This window comes from Electrophorus electricus, chromosome 26 (genome assembly GCF_013358815.1).
Source record: "Electrophorus electricus isolate fEleEle1 chromosome 26, fEleEle1.pri, whole genome shotgun sequence".
Taxonomy (NCBI): domain Eukaryota; kingdom Metazoa; phylum Chordata; class Actinopteri; order Gymnotiformes; family Gymnotidae; genus Electrophorus; species Electrophorus electricus.
In genome coordinates, this window is record NC_049560.1 from 140,682 (window position 1) to 163,343 (window position 22,662).

The following is a 22,662-nucleotide window of genomic DNA, read 5'->3' on the forward strand; positions in this document are numbered from 1 at the left end:
ACTAACCATCCAGAATACTGAAGCTTGTGCGTGTATGTGTGTGTGTGCCTGTACATGTGCTCGGCAATGTGTATGTTTAGCAAGTGGGATCAAATGACCTAGAACTGTCCTCAACATAAGATCTACAGTCTCACTCACAGAGAAGTACACTCTCAGTTGCACAACTACTTTATACCACATCATCTTTATATGCCTTTATAATGATTAATTTACATGTTTTCTATTGAAGTGCATTATTGAAATAAAATGAGTTTTATAGTTCAAATACTTGGAGTATAATTGTTTAATCTGATATTTGACAAAATAGATCATATAATGTTGGTAGTGCGGCTCTCCAAAATCTGTAGGCAGCAGGTACCAGGATAACCAGAACTGACCATGTGGAAATCTAAAAATATTTTAAAAACCCACTGTATTAAAATAAATTCAACAGTCATGAATGCCTATATATGAACATGTGATGGTTATGCTCAACTGACTGACATGTTTGTGCTCCTAGCTTCTATGATGTAATTTAGCACTTTATAAACAATTAAAAGCACAATTTTACACAACAGGTTTCATGACAAATTGATTGTAGTCTCACCAATGAGACAAATGTTAACAAAAAGAAGGAAAACAAAAGACAAGAAAGTATGGCATCAATAACAATTTAGCAGTGTGTTACTACCCAGAAAGCTGGAGTGAGGAAATGTGGGTCAGGACAGGCCATTACTATTTGAGTCTATGTGGCAGGAGTATGGATTCGAAATTGTGATAAGCATCAAAGCGAATAGAAAAAAGTCATTGGCAGGTCTACTGGTCCCAAGGGACTGAAGAGAGAGTGTGAAAAAGCCATCCAAGGACAGTTCCCAGACACATCACTGGGAACGAACACACACGCACGCATGCACGCACGCACGCACGCACGCGCACACACACACACACAAGCATGCACACACGCACACACTTGACCTTGTTCATGCCCTCCATCTTCTAGCCCAGACACAAAGGATCATAAAATTGGAGAAAACAAACATTAAATTAAAAAAAACCCACAAATAATTTAACATTAATAATAAAATTGACATAATAATAATAATAATCATCATCATCATCATCATCCTCATCATCATCATCATCAAACCACAATTATTATTGTTAACAACAACGCTAAATTACACAAGGAGATTATAATTCCACTTTAACAGTAAAGGAGGTAGTGCCAAGTCAGACAGATGTGATTTACCCTCCATGTCCCCAGAGTAGACTGAGAGAGCTGGACTTTGGCACCTGGCATGTGCTCAGAAAGGGGCTGAGCTGCTCCAGAGCTGCTCCAGAGCTGGTCCTGGGCTGGTCCTGGGCTGGTCCTGGGCTGCTATCAGATTGTTTTAATAACAGGGAGGTTCTGTTGTCTTAGCATGAGCTGAAGAGCACTCACTAAAGAGATGCAAAAGGTCGTTGTTGAGAACAAACATCATTTTCACCTGCTTGGGCATTTTCAACTGAAACAAATGTTTCTGATTAGTTAGCATTTACTGCACTAGACACAAAAGTACACAATCTTAACTGAATTTTTAAACTTAAATTCTGTCTGCCTCAACATCACTGTTGTGAAGCAGTGATATTCTAATAAATCATAAACTAATCATTACCAGCTTGCTATATATGATCTAGGACTTTGTGATACCTCTCACTTTCTTTTAATCTTCTGTGACAATCATTTCTCATCTCAGTGATGAATATTAAAACAGACATGAAACATGGCGGGATGATATTTCACTACAGATTAAACTCATCACCAAGCACTTTCAGCACGATCTAATTCTATTAAAAGCCTCCATTCATCTTGCCTGCCACTGCTTGGCTCGTGAAACAGGGGCCAGTGCGATGGCTTCAGTCCGAGCTCTCTTTGAGTGGAGTTTGACAGCAGTGTTTCCCTTTTTAATTAAGTGCAGTACAGCCTCTCCCTCCCTGTTTCCCACCAGAAACATAACGCAAGGCATAAAGCAGAGAGCGCTGGAGAGAGAGCCCAAACACTGATGGATCTCAGAGGAGCCCAGTCAGAACAAAGGACATGTTCACAGACAGATAAAAAAACATCATTACCCAGCAGAGATAACTAGGCGAAGGGGGAGGATTCAATTAGCTGGCCCCTCCCTCTGTCCTGCTGGGACATCTTGTTTGGGGCCTGAGAGCATCCCAGTGAAAGTGGGAGGCCTCTGGTTCTCAGAGAGAGGCTTTGGAAAGATTCACCATGCAGCTCTCTCATGGCTATCAGCTCAGCCATCGAGCACTGCACGCTCCCCTGGGGAGTGGCCCAGTGTGCGTCTGAGTGTGTGTGTGGGTGGGTGTGTGTGTTTGGTGTTAACAGGACAGTTTTGTTGGTTGTAAAGAGCTGCTAATTTGGCTTGTGCTAAGACTGCGTGGGTTTTCATTTTCTCTGGGTTGTGAGATACTCAAGGGTCCCCTGAGGGCCGAGGGGGCGGAACCCTTCTGTCCTTCAGCTCCGCTCACCATCCCGTTAATCAAGCTTGAAGCCTTTCACACCGAGAGCCCTCAAATCGGACCAACAAACCTCATCACGAAATCAGAAAGTGAGACACACACAACAGTTCAACAGCAACTATGTAACTTTGCACACAGCTCAGACTCTTAGCTCAAAACATTTCTTTAATATGTAAATGTATTCATATCCAAGGTGGCTTAAGACTACAAACATACAGCTGAGTTTGGTGCATGTGCTGCAAGAACCAATTTCTAATACTTTAATAAATACAAATGCAATACAATTATAGATCATGTGCTACAGATCGTGGAAGTGGCTTAAGCGTGGGAAGTGATACAGGTGTCAAGCAACTGTCACCAAAAGCAAAAATCAAAACAATCAAAAAGAAGCAAGCCACTAACATATGTCTTCTAATAGGTCTTCATCTGCTCAGACTAGTTGTTTCTAGAAAGGAGAACATCAGGTGCCATTCTCTACTATAACTGACTAATTTGTAAGGACAGAAACTTGCAAGGTGGCTGTTTACACCTGAAGCTTGGTGACACATTACTAACTGAGGCAGAGTGCCCTTATCAAGGCAAAGTCCTCAGTGAGTCACTGAAGCCTATGTCAGTGGAACTGCTAATGGAGTGTGTTTACTTATTCACAAACCTCCTGCTCCAGTGAAGGTGTTTGGAAGATTTAAAGATATTTAAAATGAACTGGGGTACTTTTCGACTGTGCTCCTACACTAAGGATGGAAGACGAGGTCAGATTACAAAAGCAGTTCAACAGGGTGTCAAAAAAAAAAAATAGCATCACTTTCTACTGCTTGGTTCTGTACACATCCCTAGGTGAGTCTTATGTTAGCGGGTTAATGATTGACCATGGCTAAGCTGAGGCAGGCTGCACAGTTGCAGTACTGTGAAGGGACCTTCATGTGACTACCTTGGTCAGTCCAGGGCACTGATTCGTGAAGCCATCGCACGAGTGGTGCACATGGTTCTACTTCAATTAGAATTTTCTATGAGACCATTCTTTTAATTTTTCTTTTTTGTAGAAGATTTGAGATGGGAAAAGAAGTTACAGCTCTTCACTGGTTCCTGTTGACACTGGGAGCAGTCACAGCGCAAGCAGGTAAGAGGTCTTCATACAATCAGACATGGGATGGGCTTTTTGTAAACAAACAGTTAGAACTGCTCTCAGATCAGCGTGAGCAAACATTTTCCACCAGGAACGAGTTTGAATTTTATTCTTTATGCTGGAAAAATGACTCACCTGAAACAAATGAAAAACACTAAATCTTTTGCAGATAGAAGGATTTTTACATTTTATATATATAAATCAATAAAAATGTAAATGTTATTTAGCTACATTTTCCACTTGTGGATTCAGTTGTAAAAACATATGTACATGTTGCTTTGTGTACAAAAATTGCTTATACACAATATAAATATTGTTTCTCTTTTTACTTCTATGCTGTCCCATCTGTCTGCCAGAGATCTCAAAGCAAGCACTGCCAAACTGGCTCACAGGCATCATAGCTGTTGCAGTGTTTCTCTTCCTGGTCTTCATCGCCTTCCTCGTCAACAAAGCCTGGTGTGATGACTCCAGGTATTCATTTGAACAGTGAATTGCTTGTTTTACTTATTATTATTATTAATCTTATTAAACCTGTGCCGCCTTCTAAGCCCAGTTAATCCATTAATTGAACTTGGGATGCTGTCATTTTCAAATTCGACTAATAGTATTGATACTGGATTATATCAGTAGATCAGTAAGTAGGCTTGTTGACCAGTGGTCTGTTCAGGAGAAACATCGCTCCAAAATAGTTGTTACTAATTTACATCAATACAACTACATCAGTACATTTTCTTTTGGTTTATTAATAACAGCCAGGAGGTAAAGGTTGAAGTGACATGCAACGAATATGCTATGACCAATGGAGCGAACTACGAGACAAATCTCGATTCGGTCAGGTAAGAATTACTACCTGCGTAGAGAACAGCCGATATATTTTTGAAATGCCATAACAATGTTTCTAGGTCATATTAAAGCTGCTAAATGATGCGCATCAGTTCTGAAACAAGCACATACTCCATTTCCTGTGTCCCGTGTGATGTCACTCTCTTTCAGAAGTAGTGAGCACTATGAAGCGTATGAGAACGTGATCGTTCACAAAACTGATGAGAAAATCACAGTTATGTGAATGTAAGGAATCGCCAGCCATCTTCCTGCCTGTATTCTCATTACTGTTACACACCTAACAATTTAAACTAATTTTGTTACTTCTCACTATTTGTTAATAGGCTAATCAATGAACTGAATGTCTACATATAGACATACCCACAAAACAGATGTGTAGAGCTGTTCTGGATTTGGATTCTTCACTGTAGAATGAACAGATTGCAAATTCTGCCTCAGTTAAAGAACGGTTGTGGACATTCCAGTACATTTTAAAAGGTCCAACTCCTAAATTGTTATATTAAAGCCATTTTTAATGGACATCAATTTGTGAATGAAAAGCTGAGTTAACACACAAAAGCAACATTACTTAATGTTTCTATGCAATAGTACAAAAGATTAAAAAAAAAAGACACATTACATTTTGCTTTCTTTATTCAAAGCATTACTTAAGGCTATTGCACATGCAGTTTTAGTTATTACTTGAACAAGGAGGAAGGAGATAGCCCCGGCTGGACAGCAGAGACAGGTTTTCTTTGTTCTGATACCAAGTAATCCAAGGCTAGTATAACAGCACTGATTTTCTTGTGGACATGAAGCTCAGATAGTAAGATGTGGAGTTATAAAAGCTGTTCAATTGTTTAAAAATGTTTCCTTTTTAACAAAATGCTTTTTTAAGACTTATTCTTCACATCAAACGTGCTAGTAAAACACCCTTAAGTAAATTCATAAATAGTACTCAATAGGAACAGCTGCTTTGACTTCTGGGAATCTGGAAAGTTTATATCTTTTGTAATATTTTCTTACACTTTTTGGCGTTAAATCAAATGTCACACACAAACTACTGACTCGTTGTTTGATCCATGTTCATGTGTCTATTCATATTATGTACAGATAATTTCAGTACTATTAATAAAGTTGAAGTGAACTTCATGTAAACTCATATGTTAGATATCACTTCCTAATTACCAATTTAAAACTGAACTAAATTTAAATTAATTAAAACTTATGAAATGAGTGATATTCAAGAATGGCACATTGACAATCATCTGTGTAATCAACAAAAATATATAATTTGTACACAGCAATCAGCTTGCCAACAAAAATCTGATAAAAATGTTAACACTATATGAGTTCAAATAGAAATCACCCAGCAAATATGCTGTTATTAAAATTGCTAAATATTGATTTGCTGAATATATAGTGATTTTCAATGGCTTGCACTGTGCATCATCATATAAAATATATCATCATATAAAATGTGTCATTTATTTGCACTCAATATCTCTCAAATCCATTTAAGCAGCATAATGCTACATCGGTTTTAGACAATTGGATAAAAATGAACGTAGTCTTTGTTGCAAAGTTCAGATTGTGTGAAAATATTTGATTTCCTTACATTTTGCTTTAGATGGGAAGATTCCAACTATTGCCCAAAAGCATGAAAGGAAAGAGGAGTTTGGGTATAAACATAGATATCAATTTTATTTATCTAATATACGGATTTTGGCATGGTGTATTTTGGAACTGATCATTTTCACAGAGATTGACCAATGCCAGAGTAGACTTGTGGTTTGAGCACATATTAGGTTGGCCTGCATCTTTGTAAGAACCCCCTCAGTATTTTTGTGCATGTGCAACCCAACTTGCCACAATTTTAAAAAATAACCATCACATTCTGTTTCTCCTGGAAGTGAAACAGCTGGAGCAGAGAGTGAATAAGGGTGGAAGAGAAACAGCTGGAGCAGAGAGTGAATAAGGGTGGAAGAGAAACAGCTGGAGCAGAGAGTGAATAAGGGTGGAAGAGAAACAGCTGGAGCAGAGAGTGAATAAGGGTGGAAGAGAAACAGCTGGAGCAGAGAGTGAATAAGGGTGGAAGAGAAACACAGAAGGAAGGGATAGCAAGCATGAGAATTAGAGAAAGAGCAACAGCAGCAAAAAAGAAAAGATCAGAACATCAGACAGCAGGGATCTCAACATGGAGGAGTCACACAGTCTGCACAGGGAAGCTGAAATGATGGGTCCAGTCCCAGAGAGCCAGAGCATCATAAGACAGGTTCAGATCACCTAGAGACAGCAGGCCGAGGGGCACTTGCCCTTACGATTACAGTGAGCTTCGTTATACGGTGCTTTTGGAAAACCCATTATAATGTAAAATTTTCTGCTCTAATATATCTGGTCCAACTCAGCAGCTCAAACGTACAGCCCTACAAGACTTGAGCCCAGAGGGACTGGAGAGGTGAGGTTGGGGTACTTAAACGTGAGGTGCTTTTTGGTTGTCCTCAAGGGCTAGATTTGGTAGTCACGGCTCTACCGCATCAGCTGGTTACTTTAGTACGCACATATTGCTGAAAGTGTCCTCTTGCATTTCTTTGACCTTGAGGTTATAAGAGTGTCCCACAAGAATTGGGCAAACGTCCTTTCAAAGACAGGGAGTCCAGCTGACACAGGATTTCCTCACATTGTGGAACACAGTGTAAAACTAGGATAAAGGAAGCATCTTCGTGAAAACATATAGAGGGAATTTAATTAAAGTCCTACCAAATTAAATCAAATTAAGGAAATAAATTACATATTTACACTGACAATTTGTGCAAATTAGAAATTAAAGACCGTTTTAGTTTAAAAAATGTTTTTTAAACATTTTTGTCCACATAAATGCATACAAGTTTTTGAATTTGACAGCAATGACAGACATGATTACTCAGTTATGAAAGAGGACTGCTGCACTTTAGATTCCTCTGCATTACTACACTAGATTACAGTGTTTAAGAGTGGTGAACCATACAAAAAAAATTAATAGGACATAAATACAGCAGCTTTACAAAAAACTAATGCAATTCGCAGCACAATCTAAATCTGGCCAATGAGAACATTTATGATTTACAGTGAATATTTCAACATTATATCCATTATTGCAATCGATCCTTGTTTTCTAAGCCATAAAGTGAATGTGAAAATGAACCAGTAATTACTGACTATGGCTAGGTAAGCAATGTGACAAAGTCTATTGTTAGTTCACTAGTGAATATGTGCAAACGTGTGTGCTTGTGTACGTTTAGGGATCAAAGGCCCAAAATAAAGGTATTAATATTTGTGCGTGCGTGTGTGTGTGTGTGTGTGTGTGTGTGTGTGTGTGTGTGTGTGGTGTGTATATTTGTGTGGACTCCTTTACGCTAGAGCTGCATTAGGAGCTTCTAAATCAGCTCCTCCCTCTCACACTAGCAGAGGTCTGTAAGATGTCAGTCTCCTTCAGCAGCTGCAGGACCAGGAGCTCCTCTGTTCCAACTCATATACCACATCACACAAACACTATTAAACGGACCCTTGGACACAAACAGCCAAGGTCATAAATCATATCCCTTCCTGCTTTATGATGGACCCAGTGCGCACACTGTATCTCTCTCACACACACACACACACATTAAAGGGGTCAGGTTTCAAAAAGCAGCTAAGGAAAGCAGCGTCTCGGCAGTGTCTCACCAGTGTCTCAGCCGTCTGACTCTCAGTCTCTCTATCTGCTCTGTCTCCTTCCCTTCACTGGGCCCACCTGCGAGTCTCCATGAACACATCTGCAGTAGCTGATTTGATATTTGACTGCAGTGGGGGATGAAGATGGGGGTTCCAAACCAGCTAGCGGGTGGACGCTGCAGCGGGGTTCAGGGCTCTGTCCTGTCGACCAGTGGGGGGTGATCACCATGTGCGGTTTCTTGTGCCTGCTTGCTAAGCAGTCCCCGAGAATGTACGTGTATGGAGCACGTTAGGAGAGCACGGCCAGCGTAACCAGCCCTCTCTGCTTCTTCAGGATGGCTACGGCCTGCTCATGTGTCACGCTCTCCAGACTCTCCCCGTTCACAGACAGGATCTGATCTCCACGTTTCAGACGCCCGTCCACGGCTGCTGCACCCTGCAGACACGAAACAAGAGCGTTAGGAACACATGAGACGGAAAGCAGAGGAACAGAGCATTAGGAAAACAGTGAAGACTCTAGATGGAAACTAGAGTCTAGACAATTTTCTGATTGAGAATTCACTAGCCTGACCAAGCTCCAATATTCCATAAGAGCATTCCCTGGGTGTTGTGCTAGTTCAAGGAATTCACAATACTAAACTCAAACATAAACTGTAGGTACCAGCATAACCATATCCAAACATAAGGGTTTCAACATATAAAATGCAAATCAATTACAGAATTTAAAAATATAATTTCAATGTTGTCTAGTCTTACTGTAAGGGTGCCAGAATATTCTTCAAAAATATTCTTATGTTGCCTCCCTGGCTAGATTTTAAAAAGCATCAAAATGCCCACATTAAACAGGTATCTACAAACCACACATTCCCACATATACAGTATCAGCTGACGGAGGTTGCGAATACTGCCTCAGGTGTGCCCCCTGCTGGTTCCTGTTGGTCACAGCTAAACTAGGCCAGAACGGACACCGATTACAGCAACCACTGCAGGAGACTTGGAGCATGTGTCTTGTGCAGTTTCATTCTAGCATTCTAACCAAAATACTATTATATCAACATAATATAGTAAGTTAATTAGCTACTATATCCCCATGTACACAAAGAAGAGGTGTGCGTGTACCTTGCTAAAGACTGTTTTGACATAGATGGGGAGGTCCCCGTGGGGGCTTCCAAAACCTCCAACTATACTGAAGCCCAGGCCTTCAGAGCCCTTCTCCAGAGTGATGCTCTTTGGCTTGGGAGTCCTGTCACAAGCACACACACACACACACACACGTAACTCAAACCTTACCTAAACTGCACACAGACAAAAATAAATACCCCCCTCCCCCCCACAACATTCTTTTTTTGAGGATGTGTGTGGGGTAAATATGTACTGTGTATTATGAAGACAAAGAACTGAAGAATAAAGGCTACACTTTTTAAATTATAGACAAACTTTAATTAGAAGAAAATAGTGCAAGGTGAATCGTCGACGTAACTGACGCAATCGATTACATAAACATGTCTATTTGCATAACGTGCATCGGCACGTCGCTATGAAGCAGGACGACTGCGTCCAGTCACAGTATGGATTCCCCCAGAGAACAAAGCTGCAGCTGCACTTACTAATACTCAGACACAGCGAAACACTTACAATGTTGAGAAACAGCCAGCGACCAAAAGAAGAAACAAAGCAGAACAAACATACACACTGATGACTAGGGAAACTAGACACAGGTGAGGATGTTAACACGGCTCTGTTGCCATTTATGTCTACGTGCATGTGTTACGTACTGCTGTATATATGTGTATGACTTTCAACGCCGTTTTGATTGAAAACCTTGACTCGCGCTTGCGTCTTGCTTGCCCTTGTCACACACTTAAGTTTCTTGTTAAGCGGTTTATTAGATGATAACCCAGAAATATTAATGAGATAAGTATTTGATATTCATTTTGGGTAAATTGTTACATTAATCAATTAATAAATAAATCATATTTGGAATAAACGTTCAATTAATTGTTAGACTAACGGACGGGTGGCAGGGGCATAATTTGATTAATTGATAACAAAAGAATTGTTAGGTGCAGCCCTAGAAGAAAAAAACCCATCAATATCTGACTGCTGGCAAAAGGCAATCAGGAAAAACAGCAGAGTAAACGTCAATGATGGTGTTCAGGGTGCAGTGTCAGGTTGGCAGGTTTGTGCAATGAACAGAGGAGCATGATTGGTGGAAAGTCCCATCACTCACTCCGTCTCCGTTGTCTGCGTCTCTGGATTGGTGCTGAGGGTGGAGCTTGAAGACATGCTCTCTACCTGACTGGCTATGGCATTGATGTTAGTGTCTGCTATCACCTGTCAACCAGACAACACAGACAAAGAAACACTCAGATATATAATGCATGTCATAGAAAACAGACGTACATATATTACACTATTTTATGTCCAAATACACACACACTCACCCACACACACACATAGCATCCTAATAAAATACCCTAAAGAGTGGCTTCTGCATCAAAACTCACATCAGTTTGGATGTTCTTCTGTGTACATGTGTCACAGAGATGACTGTCTGCCCGCGATAATGTGAATCTGTTCATGTGATGTGTATGTTCTGCATTGAAATGTAGCCCTCTAATCCCTTCCAGTCCTCAGTGCCAGCAGAGAGCCATGTAGATGGCAGCTCCACAGACAGGCCCTGCTTCAAAGACACCGATCCGCTGACACCACAATCATCCATCAGGCCTCTATCGCCTCTTCTCCGCCATCTAAATGCTTTTTTTGTCTTTCTCTGCATTTAATTTCTTTATTTCACCCGCACATCAATTAAAAGCGAAGCCTGCAACGAGTGCAAAGCTGCTCCACACACCATAATTTGCATATTTAATTAACAATGAGGCAATTAAAACTAAAATACACAACAACAACAAACAAAAGCTAATTAATGAATGACTCGGCCAGTTTGTGAGCAAAGTGGTGAAACATTCCCTTGCCATCACATTCACTTATCTCCCTGATGCACCTTCAGAGGGAGAGAGAGAGAGAGAGAGAGCGAGCGAAAGAAAGCGAGAGAGCAAGCGCAGCACAGAAGAATTACATCATGTTAATAGACTGTACTGGTGAGAATCTGCTTTATGTATCCAGGAGCTGAAATGAAAAGTAAGAAAAAATAAAATAAAAACCACAGTAAATTGTGGCCATGTGCCATCTGACACACAAGGTTATAAAAGAGGCAAACATGCTCAAAATCCACATGTACCTGCTTAAGTAGGAGAGAGAGGAGAGTACCGTCTCATGGATGAGCAGGAATGGACAAGGCAAAGAATGGTTGAGGAAGAATGAGGCTGGGAGATGGAAAGAAAGAGAAGGAAAAAGAGTGAAGGCAGAAAGAAGAGTGAGAGGAAGGGATAGAGAGGGAGGAGGTACGGAGACGGTGAGAGAGAAAAAGGGAGAGAGACACAGAGGGCGAGAGACAAAGAGACAGAGGGAGAGAGAAGTAAACAGTAATTGGTCTCCTAGCTGTTGTAATCAGGGCTGTGCAGGCAGGGCTCCCCTGCTTGAAAGCCCACTGCATTCCTCCTGGAGCGCGGCAGATAACGCCGCATTTGCATAAAGGCCTGGGATTATCTGGCAACCCGCGCTCAACTGCTGCACAGCTGCTGAGAGCTGATAACAGCACAGTGACACAGCACCAACCACTCACACACACACACACACACACACACACACACACACACACACACACACACACACACACACACACACACACACACACAGAGACAGACAGACACACACAGACACACACCCCATACTGTATAATGCACACATACATTCTTAGGCATTCACACAGCACACTAAAACACACACAGGAACCACAAACCCATAAAACACTGATCAGTTCTGCATACAAACACCAGTGCACACAGCAAATAATCCTATACATTACCACATTCACCTATACAAGACACCATACAATATGATTCCTCCAAGCCTCTCAAAGTTTCTCACACAAATATCAAACTTTTTCTCTCACACACACAATTAACTTTTAATACAAATATACATGAATAGCCAATCTGCCAACACACAAACACACACCCCTTCAGTCTGGATGGGTCGCTGATAAAATGCATACAGCAATTTATAGGTGGTTGAAACAGCAAGGCTCAGTGCAAAAAAAAAAAAAAGCTGTGTGTTAAATGCAATACGAAATATTAACTGAAACTAATCCCTTCCATGCCAAGAGCTTCTGGAATGGAATTCAAAAATGGGACTTGGTCCATGCCAGCCTACAGTCCTGCTCCAGTCCTGCTGGAGTAGGCCACCACCCCTAACTGGTCCATCCTGGTGCATCCTCCAAGCTCCCTGGCCTCCAGGAGGTTGTGGTCTGATGTCTGCCTAGCAAGCAGCAGCTGCAAAGCACTGCTTTTTGTGTTTCTCTGGGTATTCAATATCTTCCAGAAATCAGAAATCTTTTTTGTGAATTATTACCCTCATAATGCTAATCCTTATGACAGTAAAGACTGTATATTGTACATTTCATTAATGTTGGTGAAGCTGAAGTATGACCACACCAATCTGGGGCAAAGTTGAAGCATAAGAGGCATTTGAACCAAAGTTAAATGAAGTGTACTCAAATATCCCAGTGAGAAAGGATTTGTGTTTCACAGTTAATCAGAAACGATGAGTGTTCAGCTGGTTTTCTGGAGTGAGTAAGACACACTTACTACCTGCAGCCCTGCAAGGCCTAACTGTTCTAAAAGGAACTACAATACATTCAGATTTGAACGTTCATAGATTTTTACGTGAAACTACTATGAAGGATTATGTTGTCCTGATTACTGTTTTTACTGGAATTTGTAACAATTATTGTTTTTTTGTTTTTTTTTGCCATACTGCAGAATCTTGAGAGATTAGTAGGCATCAGATCATCAATATGGTATTCTCATTTCGCAGGGCTGTTTGGAATCTTTAGGACATTCTAAAGCCCCAAGCATTCATGTGGGTGTACCTGCAGAACAATGCTGCCATAGGCGTTCTTCAACATACTGACCACCTCCCCATGGGTTAAACCTTCCAGTGAGTGGGAGTTGATGCTTACAATACGATCCCCTACCTTCAGATCGAGAGAGAGACAGAGGAAGAACACGCAACAAAAACACTATTAACAGTCACAAAACCAGACATTCGATTCATCGATTCAGGACCAATGCCTTTGAGAGCAGAGGCCTGTGTGCTAACTGCTACACAAAACTGAATCAATTAGGTGGCTTCTACTTCAATACACTGGAAGAAAAGAACTAAACAGACAAAATGCAGACAAACGTGTGCGAGACAGACAGAGAGAGGGAGAGAGAGAGAGAGAGAAAAAAAAAAAAAAAAAAGAGTGAGCGACCTTGAGGCGGTGGGTCCTGGCAGCCACTCCGTTTGCCTGGATCATAGCAATGAAGATGGGGATGTCCCCCAGGGGGCTGCCCCGCCCCCCTGCTATACTGATACCCAGCGCGTCAGTGGGGCCCTGTGGGAGAGAGCGAATTAATCCAGCCCTGCTCAGAGGGAGAGCTCACGCGTGACTGTGACTGAGGTGCTGATGTGGAGGTAGAGGTCAGACTCTTACCCGGGTGATCTCCACCGTACGCACACCTGCTTCGGGTCCTGGGAGGACGCATGCGCGTGTGTGCGCGCACAAACACACACACACACACACACACACACACACACACACACACACACACACACACACACACACACACACAGTAAGACCCAAGCTGCACAACACCCATCTGTACGAGTTACAAGCTACACAAACCACATTCTGTTAAATTACAAAGGAAGTCAGGAAGTTGTGTCCAGCTATGCCATCTGTGTGGCATGAGGGGAAGAACAAGAATGCAAGGCATTTTCATAGCTGCAGTTTCTTAGACACAGATCAATGCTGTGCTATTCACAGAAAATGTCCTACAGCTGTGTGAGCTCAATGTGTGAATCCAGCTATCATGACTTATGATTTATTTGTAGTTAGAATTCACAATAACATTAAAAAGGGGCTAGTCAGATTAGTTAGGTTTGAAGAAGGTAAGACATTTTGCCAGCTGGGATATTGCAATAATTAGCGGGAACGGGCGCACACACATTTAAAACCCACTTCAACTATCCCCTCCTCACACTAGTGGATGTCCAGCATTTGGGGGAAACCAAGGAGATTGTCAGTACAGTTAGCCGATTAGCATTAGCATGGAGCACCTATGCTAAAGCAGTGACAGGTTAAGTAGATTCAGTAGTTGAAGCAACGTGGGTAATTTAACTAGTTTAGGTGGAACAGGTAGTCTAGACTGTTACATTTACATTTATCTGACACTTTTACTCAAAGCAACTTACAATCATGACTGAGTATAACTTGAGCAACAGAGGGTTAAGGGTCTTGCTCAGGGGTCCAAGAGTGGCAACTTGGCAGTGGTGGAGCTTGAACCAGCAACCTTCTGATTACAAGTCAAGTACCTTAAACTACCACTGACTGTTAAATTAAGCAGGTTAGAAAGTGTAGATAGATTAGGTAAAGGATATATTATAGGTGGGCTTGCCAGAGTATAAGACTATGCAGCTTCAGGATGTAGGTAGTTTAGGAACGTAAGGTGGCTTAGATACCAGAGTTCTTGCTGTTGGTCTCTAGCTGTGCAGGTCTCCTGGCTGTGCTGGGCGGAGGGGCGGTGGGTGCTGCAGTGTTATTATTGGTCATGTGACTTCCATGACTCTGGGCAAGGGAAGACAGGAATGGCGAGTTCAACCAAGATCAAACTAGAACATGCAAATAGGTACACTTGGAACATTCAGCCTGCACAAACATGCGCACGTGTGCGCTAGCTTCTCTCGCCGAGTGACTGGGTCAGAGTAGTTAACCACCCCATGCTACTCATGCACAATCACGTGCATCAGTGGCGTGGGTGATCAGCGTTTCATGAAGCCCAGACATGGTCAGTCCTGATGTTTGGCTGGTGTTGGGAGTTAGTGTAAGTCTGTTAGAGTGAAGAGAGTCAGGGGGTCCAGGACAGAGGAAGCACTGAAGCAGGAGAAGCCATGGAGGAGAAGCTCAGGCTGAATTACACACCTGGCTTCCCTGGGAGGTGCGTCTAGAGGAGATCCAGGAGGCAGCTTTCAGCCGGCCCAACTCCAAGTGCACCATTCCTCTGGCACACTGCAGCAGGGGAAAGTGTGTGGAGGGTGACTGGTGTGCACACACACACACGGGCACACGCACCAAAACACTTTTGCATGTGTGCGCCTTCAAGCATGCACATACATATTGTGGCACGATTCTCAGGTTGGAGCCCTCTATGGCTACAGCACAGAACAGTTTAATGTTTGTCCTACTTCAGCTCATCACCTAGAACGTCATGAACTGAAATCAGGCCTGAAGACACAAGCTTTTGCCTTTTTCTACTTTCTATGGAAGAGATAACCTACTTCCTGTTCGCGTTCTTTGTCTCTCACATGCTCTCTCTCTCTCACACACACACACACACACACCTCCAGCGTGTATAATATTTTGCCTGGATATTTATAGACACTATAAAACAGGGTGACACTTTAGCCAAGAGCACACCTCCAGTCCTGTTCCACAGCAGACGCACCCAAATGACACGGGCTCAACTCAAACAGAGGGCCTGAGTCCAGACAGAACATTCCCCTCACATAACACAGCTTTCCTCCAAGCAGGGCAATTACAGCTCCTTCTCTCTCTTTCCCCCTCTGAACTACAGCTGGATAGGAATGGGGGTTTAAAAAAAAAAAAAAACAAACAAACAAAAAAAAAAAAAACAAAACAAAACAAAACAAACAACCCTCAACAAACACATCAATGGCGACACCTAGTGGCTGCTTTGAGCACATGCAGCTTTGAGTAAATCTCCTGTAATCCTGTTTGGGCCACAGTGTTACTGTTGTTGTTGCGTGTTATAAGCAGGGCTTAGGGCGGTAGGCTGAGCTTACCTTGAGCACGGCAGCAACAGTCTCCTGGGACGCCTGTCTCATGTCGTCTCCGTTCACAGACAGGATCTGGTCGCCCTGCATCAGCCTTCCATCCACATCAGCCGCACCTCCCTTAACCACTTCTGAGATGAAGACGCCCGTTCCATTCCTGCAGAGAGGGGGGAGAGAGAGAGAGAGAGAGAGAGAGAGAGAGAGAGAGAGAGAGAGAGAGAGCGCCAGCGGGTTCATGAGGTGCGTTGGAGCATGGAAATCACCAAACTGTGCTAGACCCTCAACCTCCAGGTGGATTATATGCAGGGCTCTAGGAAACATGCCTAGCTCCCTCCCAAGCTGCATTCACCAATACCGATCATTTGTGTTTTCTGCCCCAGGAGCTCTAACATCCTGCAGTGCTTAGGGCCACCCCTATGGGGTGGTAGAGGGAATAGCTGGGAATGTACCTTTTGCCCACAATGCTGAGGCCCAGGCCGCGGCCGCTCTTCCTCTGTAGTTCCACAGTGAACACGTCCAGGTTCTCCTCATCGCGGTACTGTGCTTCGTCGCGCAACACCGTCAGACGTACTTTGGCAGGAGTCTGTCTCAGGGCTGCGATGGCGTCCTCGTGAGTAACACTGCGCAGGTCCACACCATTCACCTGCAAGGGGTGACAGAGGGTGGCACCTTTACAAAGTTGCCATCTAAAGGCTGGTTTGGTGGAGAAGAGCTGTAAAATGTCCAGTGCTGTTCATGTCCTAGAGCAGGCAGATCTCCAGTAGCATGTCTTCACCTGGACCGCCATTACTGCTACAGCCTGACACACAAGACTTTAATCAAGTTGTGTTCTTTGTATTATGAAGACTAAATTCAATTGCATTAAGTGTAAATTCAACATTGTGGCGACAGCAACAATAGTGCTCTTATTGTAGTGAATAAACAGTTTGACAATGATAATAAATGGTATGACAAATAAACGATATGACAAAAACAGTTACATACCATTTTTGGAAAGAAGAACTACATATTTGCTTTGTAGGTCAGATGCACCTGCTTATTGGTCTCTCTGACAAACACCCGCAGTGCTACTTTGGTCCAGCAGGTGGAGGCATTGCCTCAGGCTGGCACATTCAGATAATGCTAATGGTTTGAGCGAAGAACATTAGGGCTCACTTCCTGTACCCTTCGAGTAAGAGATGTTCAGCCACTGCTTGAGAGCCCTCTGTGTCTTTCTGTCTCCCACCATCTCTCTCTCTGTATCTCTCTCCTTTAGTCTTTCCTGCTCGCTCACCTCCAGGATTTGATCACCTGCCCACAGCCGTCCATCCCGTGCAGCTGCTCCCTCCTCATACACCTCATGGATCACAATAGCATCCTGCAGAGAAAAAGAGAGAGAGAGAGAGAGGTGGGGGGGAAAGAGCAGAGAAAAAGTGAGGGAGAGATATGGGGGAGAAAAAGAGGTAGAGGGGAGGGAAAAAGATAAGATAGCGGGGGGGAGAGAGAGAGAGAGAGAGAGAGAGAGAGAGAGAGAGAGAGAGAGAGAGAGAGAAGACAGATCTTTATGGATACTGTCAAAGTCACTATGAAATGGGGAGACCAATTAAGACAGCGACAAAAACCAATTAAGACATCTCTCAAAATTTGCACTTGGCAAAACCAAAAGGGCCTTGTGCAAAAGATCCACAGACACAGACAGAACGTCTTTCCCAGATGAAGTGCCCTGAATGCCTGAGGGTTTTTTCCTGCTAACAGTGTAGGTCAGAACAGTTCTGTCCTCCAGGGAGCCAACTGCCCCACAGGGCTGGACCTCACTGCAGCTATGTGACAGTGGGGAGGGAACAGGTTACTGGGGTGATATTACACTGAGGAGCTGGACCATTCAGGTCAAGTGGGCCGCCTCTAGTGGGAGGTGGGCTCTAGACTGGCTGTACAATCAACAGTTCAGTCTAACTGGGAGCCAAGCACAGCAGAAAGTTCCATCTTAAGGAGCATGAACATACACAGTCTAACACACAGTTCAGCTTCTAACCAGGAAAGCAGCAGTTCTGATCATGCTTAAAGGCAGGTGGTTGTGCTTAGTACCAGCTGTGTGTCTTTGCCCCCAACTATGCTGAGGCCCAATCCCGAGCGCCCCTTCGAGATCTCGATGAGCGTCTCCTGCCCCGGCACTATGGGGCACGTAGCAGGGTCTGCAAAAGAAAAGACCGCAAGACAAAGGATGGAAGATGGAAAGCTTGTGAGAAAGAGAAACCAAGTGATGAAATAGCAACTCCTACTGTATTTTACCGAAGAGAACCAGCGGTATCTTGACAGTATCTCCTTTTTAGAAAGACAGCGAACGTTTAAAGTCAAAAGCACACTAAAGCAGATCCTAAGATAAAGTCGTAGTGCTGAAGGCTCACTTTAAAAAAGCTTCCAAGGCTGATATGCTCGATACAGTAGTTAATTGAAAAAGAAGCAAGCCAATGTACACACCATGTGTAACTCTATACAAGAAACTAATGCAAATGTACTATAAATATTACAGGTTGGCAAAAAACTGTTTTGAGAGGGAAAAAATAAACTATTTATATGCTGTGTGTTAGTTCTGTGAGGTCCTGAGGGAAGCTGACTGCCGACATGTACCTCTGTTAGTGTATCCAGGGTCAGGGCTGGTGCAGGCAGGAGACACTGTAAGCAAGGGCACTACTGCATCTACTGAGTCCCCAGGAGGCTTGCAGGAGATCCTCAGACCTGCAGTCTACAGACCAGGGCACGTACATACGCACACACGGTTTTGCATAAACCTTTTGGTTATGCTAAAATTGTCCAATCCCAATATCCCATTTGAATTTACTATCTTAATCCCAATATATATCTATTTAAGCATTCACCTCACTTTGAACATGAAAGACAACTTCTCATTACTTACTTTCAAAGCCACCCCCCAACACACACACACACACACACACACACACACACACACACACCTACATACACACACATTCACATACACACACACCTTCTCCACTTCTGGCATGGACAGTTCCTCCCTCTCAGTCTCTCGTCCTCCTCCTCCTCCCTCTGACTTCAGCTTCTGAATACAATTGCAAACGTAATTCAAATGTAATGTACAATTATACACAGTAATTACATGTAATTATACAGAATGAGATGTCAGTTGTCCTACACCAAACCACTAATACGTCACATAGTGCCCAGTCCACCTGAGCCCTGGGTGAAACCCTAAAGTTTTTCTGCTACTCAAGAGGACCTAGCATAAAGAATAAAGCTCAGCAGCGAGGATGCATGGGCCATCTGTGACGGAGGAGGCCCAGCGTGAAGGCTCACTCCCATCTCCCACCTTGGAGGCGCTCTCTCCCTCTTGCAGATCCTTCTCCGTGCTCTCCTGGACCCCAGAGCTCACTGCAGTCACCTCACTTGTCTGCTCCTGGAAGCGAGGGAAAGTCACACCAGGGTGTAAAGCGGCGAGCCTAAACGAGAGCTCGCACAGACGCAACTGGGTCAGCGCTGTGTGGCCCAGCTCCATGCAGGACGTGGTGCCGCTAGGAAGCCTCTGCCTGGGCAGACAGGGACGACAACGGAGAAGTGGCGAGGGGCAGGGGAACGAGGCTGCCCGAAACTAGAGCTGGAGCTATTTACGAACACAAATGCTCTGGAACTGGGGCAGGGAACTCATTGTTTTGTCCGAGGGAATCAGAGTAGGAAAGAAAAAATCTAACAGAATTGGACCAGCTTTATTTAAAACACCCCCAACACCAGCTCTGTTAGATGACTGAACTACTAATTCTGATTCCTCAGTATTAACACTTACTAATATATGTTTTTGTTAAAAGTTGCATTAAGTACATGTAAAATGAAACACATGTAATAATCTTGTACTACCTTTAGCCTAAACTTAGTACACTGGTAACAATGGCCGAAAGCCCTACAGCATGCCTGCGTGCAGCGGCTCAGCTCCCCCTGTATGGCCCACAGGAAGGCTAACCTGGGGTAGGGGCATCTCTGGAGGACACTGTCCCAGCCCAGCTCTCTCTTGCAGCTGGCACTCCTCTGTGAGTACTGGAGGTGCTGGAAGACTCTGAGGAACAGAACATTCACAATCTGCTGTTGTGCTTCTCTCGTGAAAAGCAGCTTGCCGGTTTAAGTAGTCCAACAACAAAGGCTGTGTAATGATAATACTAAATTAAATGCAGCACTGCTAAAATGTACATGTATGTTTACCAAGCATTTGACTAGTTCGGCTAGTTCTGCCCGACTCTTTATAAATTCAGTGGCTGAAAGTACTTGAAAGAAATGTTACTTTTCCTACAGGGACATCTGCTTCCAAAGGTGCACTTTTATAATAAATGTAACAAAAACTCCAAACACTCAAAACATTGTTCTGGATAACCTAGGGACAGTTGATTTACTTATTTACTTTTTAATTAAAAAAAAAAAAGAAAACAGAATTTGCTATTTAAAAAAAACAAGAAACAAACAAACAAAACAAAATTTCAGGCCTTAGCAAAAGCACGTGTCCTGCTAACGGTACAAAACCAGACGACTTGGTGGGAGAGCGGCACTACAGCAACGCATACTGCACCTCACTGGGCGAGAAGAACGACGGCTGGGGGGGTAAAGGGGCCACTGCCATTTGACTGATAGCATCTTCATTCCTGCCAAAAGACAAGAAACATCAGGATCACAAACCACTCTGAGGGAACCGGGAGATCCATCTGAGTAAGGGCTGCATTCAGACGCTGTGCTCATGTGCGTCGTACGTGAGGAGGAAGGTTGCACATCTCTTTCTCTTAGACATACCAGCGACCATGCTTTGTGGCAGAGGACAGTGGTACTAGATCTGTGCTGAGCTGAACGTGTCCAGACTTTGTGAATGGCATGAACGTTCATGATGCAAGGAGGGGGAAAAACATCACGAAGAACACTGAGGTACAGGAAGCAGCGAAGGACCCAGGAGTCAGCATGAAACATCTAGGCGTTCACTCCAGTTCACCTTTAACTCAGCTATGCGTTCACTAGGTTCTTTTCTACTCAGTCATGGTGTGGGAGCCAGACCTTTCCTCTCATGGCACAATACTGAATAATGCTTGTTTATATTTGCTCAGACTATTGCAACACTTTTTTACTGCATTAAAACCGAGACCAACTCTGCACAGATGACAACCTATGATTTTAACTGTAATTAGGGCAACAATTCTCATCAGTACAGGGCTGACACAGGGAAAGAGCCATCAGTCCTGCTCCCAGCGAACAGGCATGCTAATGCCAATACCTCAGCTTTAATCCAGACACCACAGTGCACCATCAGTTACTGTTCGTTAAACCCAGCCTTGCTGAATTCACTTCTACTGTCCCTATTCCCAGCCTTGCTGTACACATTTCTGTCTCAATCCCTCTCTGCTCCATATGTTCAGGACAGGCTTTCTGAAGCCTGGTTGAACACAGTGACAGCTGTTAATATGCCAGCCTGGTGTCATGTGGATAGGCTAACAAGCAGACAAAGAGGTGCCGCCACAAAACCAGGTTTCCACCGAGACATTGTGCATCAGCCTTCCAGGCAACAGCAAGGCACCCAGAGTGCAGTGCAGCAGCTCCAGAAGCTCAGCACATAAGCTGAATGAAAGAGAATATTTAATTCACACACACACACACGTATGTATGTATAAACACAACACAGAAACATACATAAAAAACAGTTGATGTTGAGATGTGTGTTTTTGTTAATCAAAAATGAAATAAATGAATTAACATGGAACTAAAATATAAACTGGATTTTTATAATTGAAAGGAATCAAAACATCATTAAAACATTTATCACCACAGAGCTTGTGGACTCTAAAGCAACTATTTAATTGCAGGCTTACACACATCAAAGCAGAAACCAGCAGAAACCAGTGGCTGCATCTGTTTTAAACAAGCCCCCCACTACCACGGTATAGTTGGACAGCTCAGTGTGCTTGGATGAGAGCCCCGGTGGACTCGTTCCACATACGCGATGCAGCAGATGTCCAGGTTGGCCGGCAGGTTGCTGGTATTGACAGGTAGAGAGGCGCTCTGCCAGTTGTCCTGCTTGGTGCGAGCTCAGCCAAGCACTGGCTGCTGAGTTCTGGCTATACACGGTGTGTGGCAGCGCCGAGCCTCCCGCCAGCCTGAGCAGAAGCGCCTTCTCGTTGCAGTTCTTCAAAATCGCCAAGATGACAGAACAAACAGCCTGAGAGCTTTCCTGCCTCACACCCTGATATTAACCCATTACAGGAAAGCCACTAAACGTTGTAGGCTAAGTATGAATCTCTCAGAATGCAGGAGGAGACTCAAGGAGACCTCAGCAAAGCTATAACCCTGACCATAGGCTTCATCTGCTGCCTGCTTCCAGAACCTGCTGTAGGTGCTTCTTGAGGGCACCTGCCATACTGGGCAAACCGACAATTAATCCTCACACAGGTTTAATCAGGAAACACTGCAGATGCCTACCACTTTGCCATCCCACTCTCCTTCTCTTTCTCTCTCTCTCTGGTCTCCCTCTTTATTGGTCCCTCTAGGCAAGACGGTTTTATTGGCCTGCTAAAGCAATTAAATTTCATCTTAAGAAAACAAAT

General features: G+C 43.5%; 2 protein-coding genes across 6 annotated transcripts in view; one reads left to right on the forward strand and one right to left on the reverse strand.

The window, feature by feature from the left end:
* Positions 1-3,384: 3,384 nt before the first annotated feature.
* On the forward strand, positions 3,385-7,638 carry pdzk1ip1 (PDZK1 interacting protein 1). 2 transcript variants are annotated; one of them, XM_027005520.2, is made up of 5 exons: positions 3,385-3,604; positions 3,967-4,081; positions 4,363-4,446; positions 4,607-4,678; positions 4,777-7,638. In XM_027005520.2, exons 1-4 carry the CDS (start codon positions 3,538-3,540, stop codon positions 4,674-4,676), a joined length of 336 nt encoding a protein of 111 aa, XP_026861321.1. In that variant the 5' UTR covers positions 3,385-3,537; the 3' UTR covers positions 4,677-4,678; positions 4,777-7,638. The 2 variants fall into 2 exon arrangements, with proteins under 2 accessions (XP_026861321.1, XP_026861318.1); XM_027005517.2 differs by having other exon boundaries at positions 3,386-3,604; positions 4,604-4,678.
* Positions 6,118-22,662, reverse strand: part of patj (PATJ crumbs cell polarity complex component) — an 88,767-nt gene continuing 72,222 nt past the window's right edge. For all 4 annotated transcript variants that reach the window (XM_035523400.1, XM_035523399.1, XM_035523401.1 and 1 more), the window contains 17 exons: positions 20,649-20,721; positions 20,052-20,144; positions 19,407-19,493; positions 19,065-19,139; positions 18,689-18,803; positions 18,146-18,252; positions 17,355-17,438; positions 16,531-16,724; positions 16,091-16,238; positions 15,210-15,296; positions 14,750-14,855; positions 13,722-13,759; positions 13,500-13,622; positions 13,116-13,220; positions 10,353-10,456; positions 9,242-9,365; positions 6,118-8,558 (listed from right to left, as the gene is read on the reverse strand). In XM_035523400.1, coding sequence (XP_035379293.1) covers positions 8,412-8,558; positions 9,242-9,365; positions 10,353-10,456; positions 13,116-13,220; positions 13,500-13,622; positions 13,722-13,759; positions 14,750-14,855; positions 15,210-15,296; positions 16,091-16,238; positions 16,531-16,724; positions 17,355-17,438; positions 18,146-18,252; positions 18,689-18,803; positions 19,065-19,139; positions 19,407-19,493; positions 20,052-20,144; positions 20,649-20,721 — 1,810 coding nt within the window. In that variant the 3' untranslated portion in view covers positions 6,118-8,411. The remainder of the gene's footprint in view (positions 8,559-9,241; positions 9,366-10,352; positions 10,457-13,115; positions 13,221-13,499; positions 13,623-13,721; positions 13,760-14,749; positions 14,856-15,209; positions 15,297-16,090; positions 16,239-16,530; positions 16,725-17,354; positions 17,439-18,145; positions 18,253-18,688; positions 18,804-19,064; positions 19,140-19,406; positions 19,494-20,051; positions 20,145-20,648; positions 20,722-22,662) is intronic.

Excerpts from the sequence above, each read along its gene's own strand:
- pdzk1ip1 (XM_027005517.2), top strand. The coding sequence starts at position 3,538 with ATGGGAAAAGAAGTTACAGCTCTTCACTGGTTCCTGTTGACACTGGGA. Across the intron at positions 3,605-3,966 it reads AGCAGTCACAGCGCAAGCAG|AGATCTCAAAGCAAGCACTG; the intron begins GTAAGAGGTCTT and ends TCTGTCTGCCAG. Across the intron at positions 4,082-4,362 it reads GCCTGGTGTGATGACTCCAG|CCAGGAGGTAAAGGTTGAAG; the intron begins GTATTCATTTGA and ends TATTAATAACAG.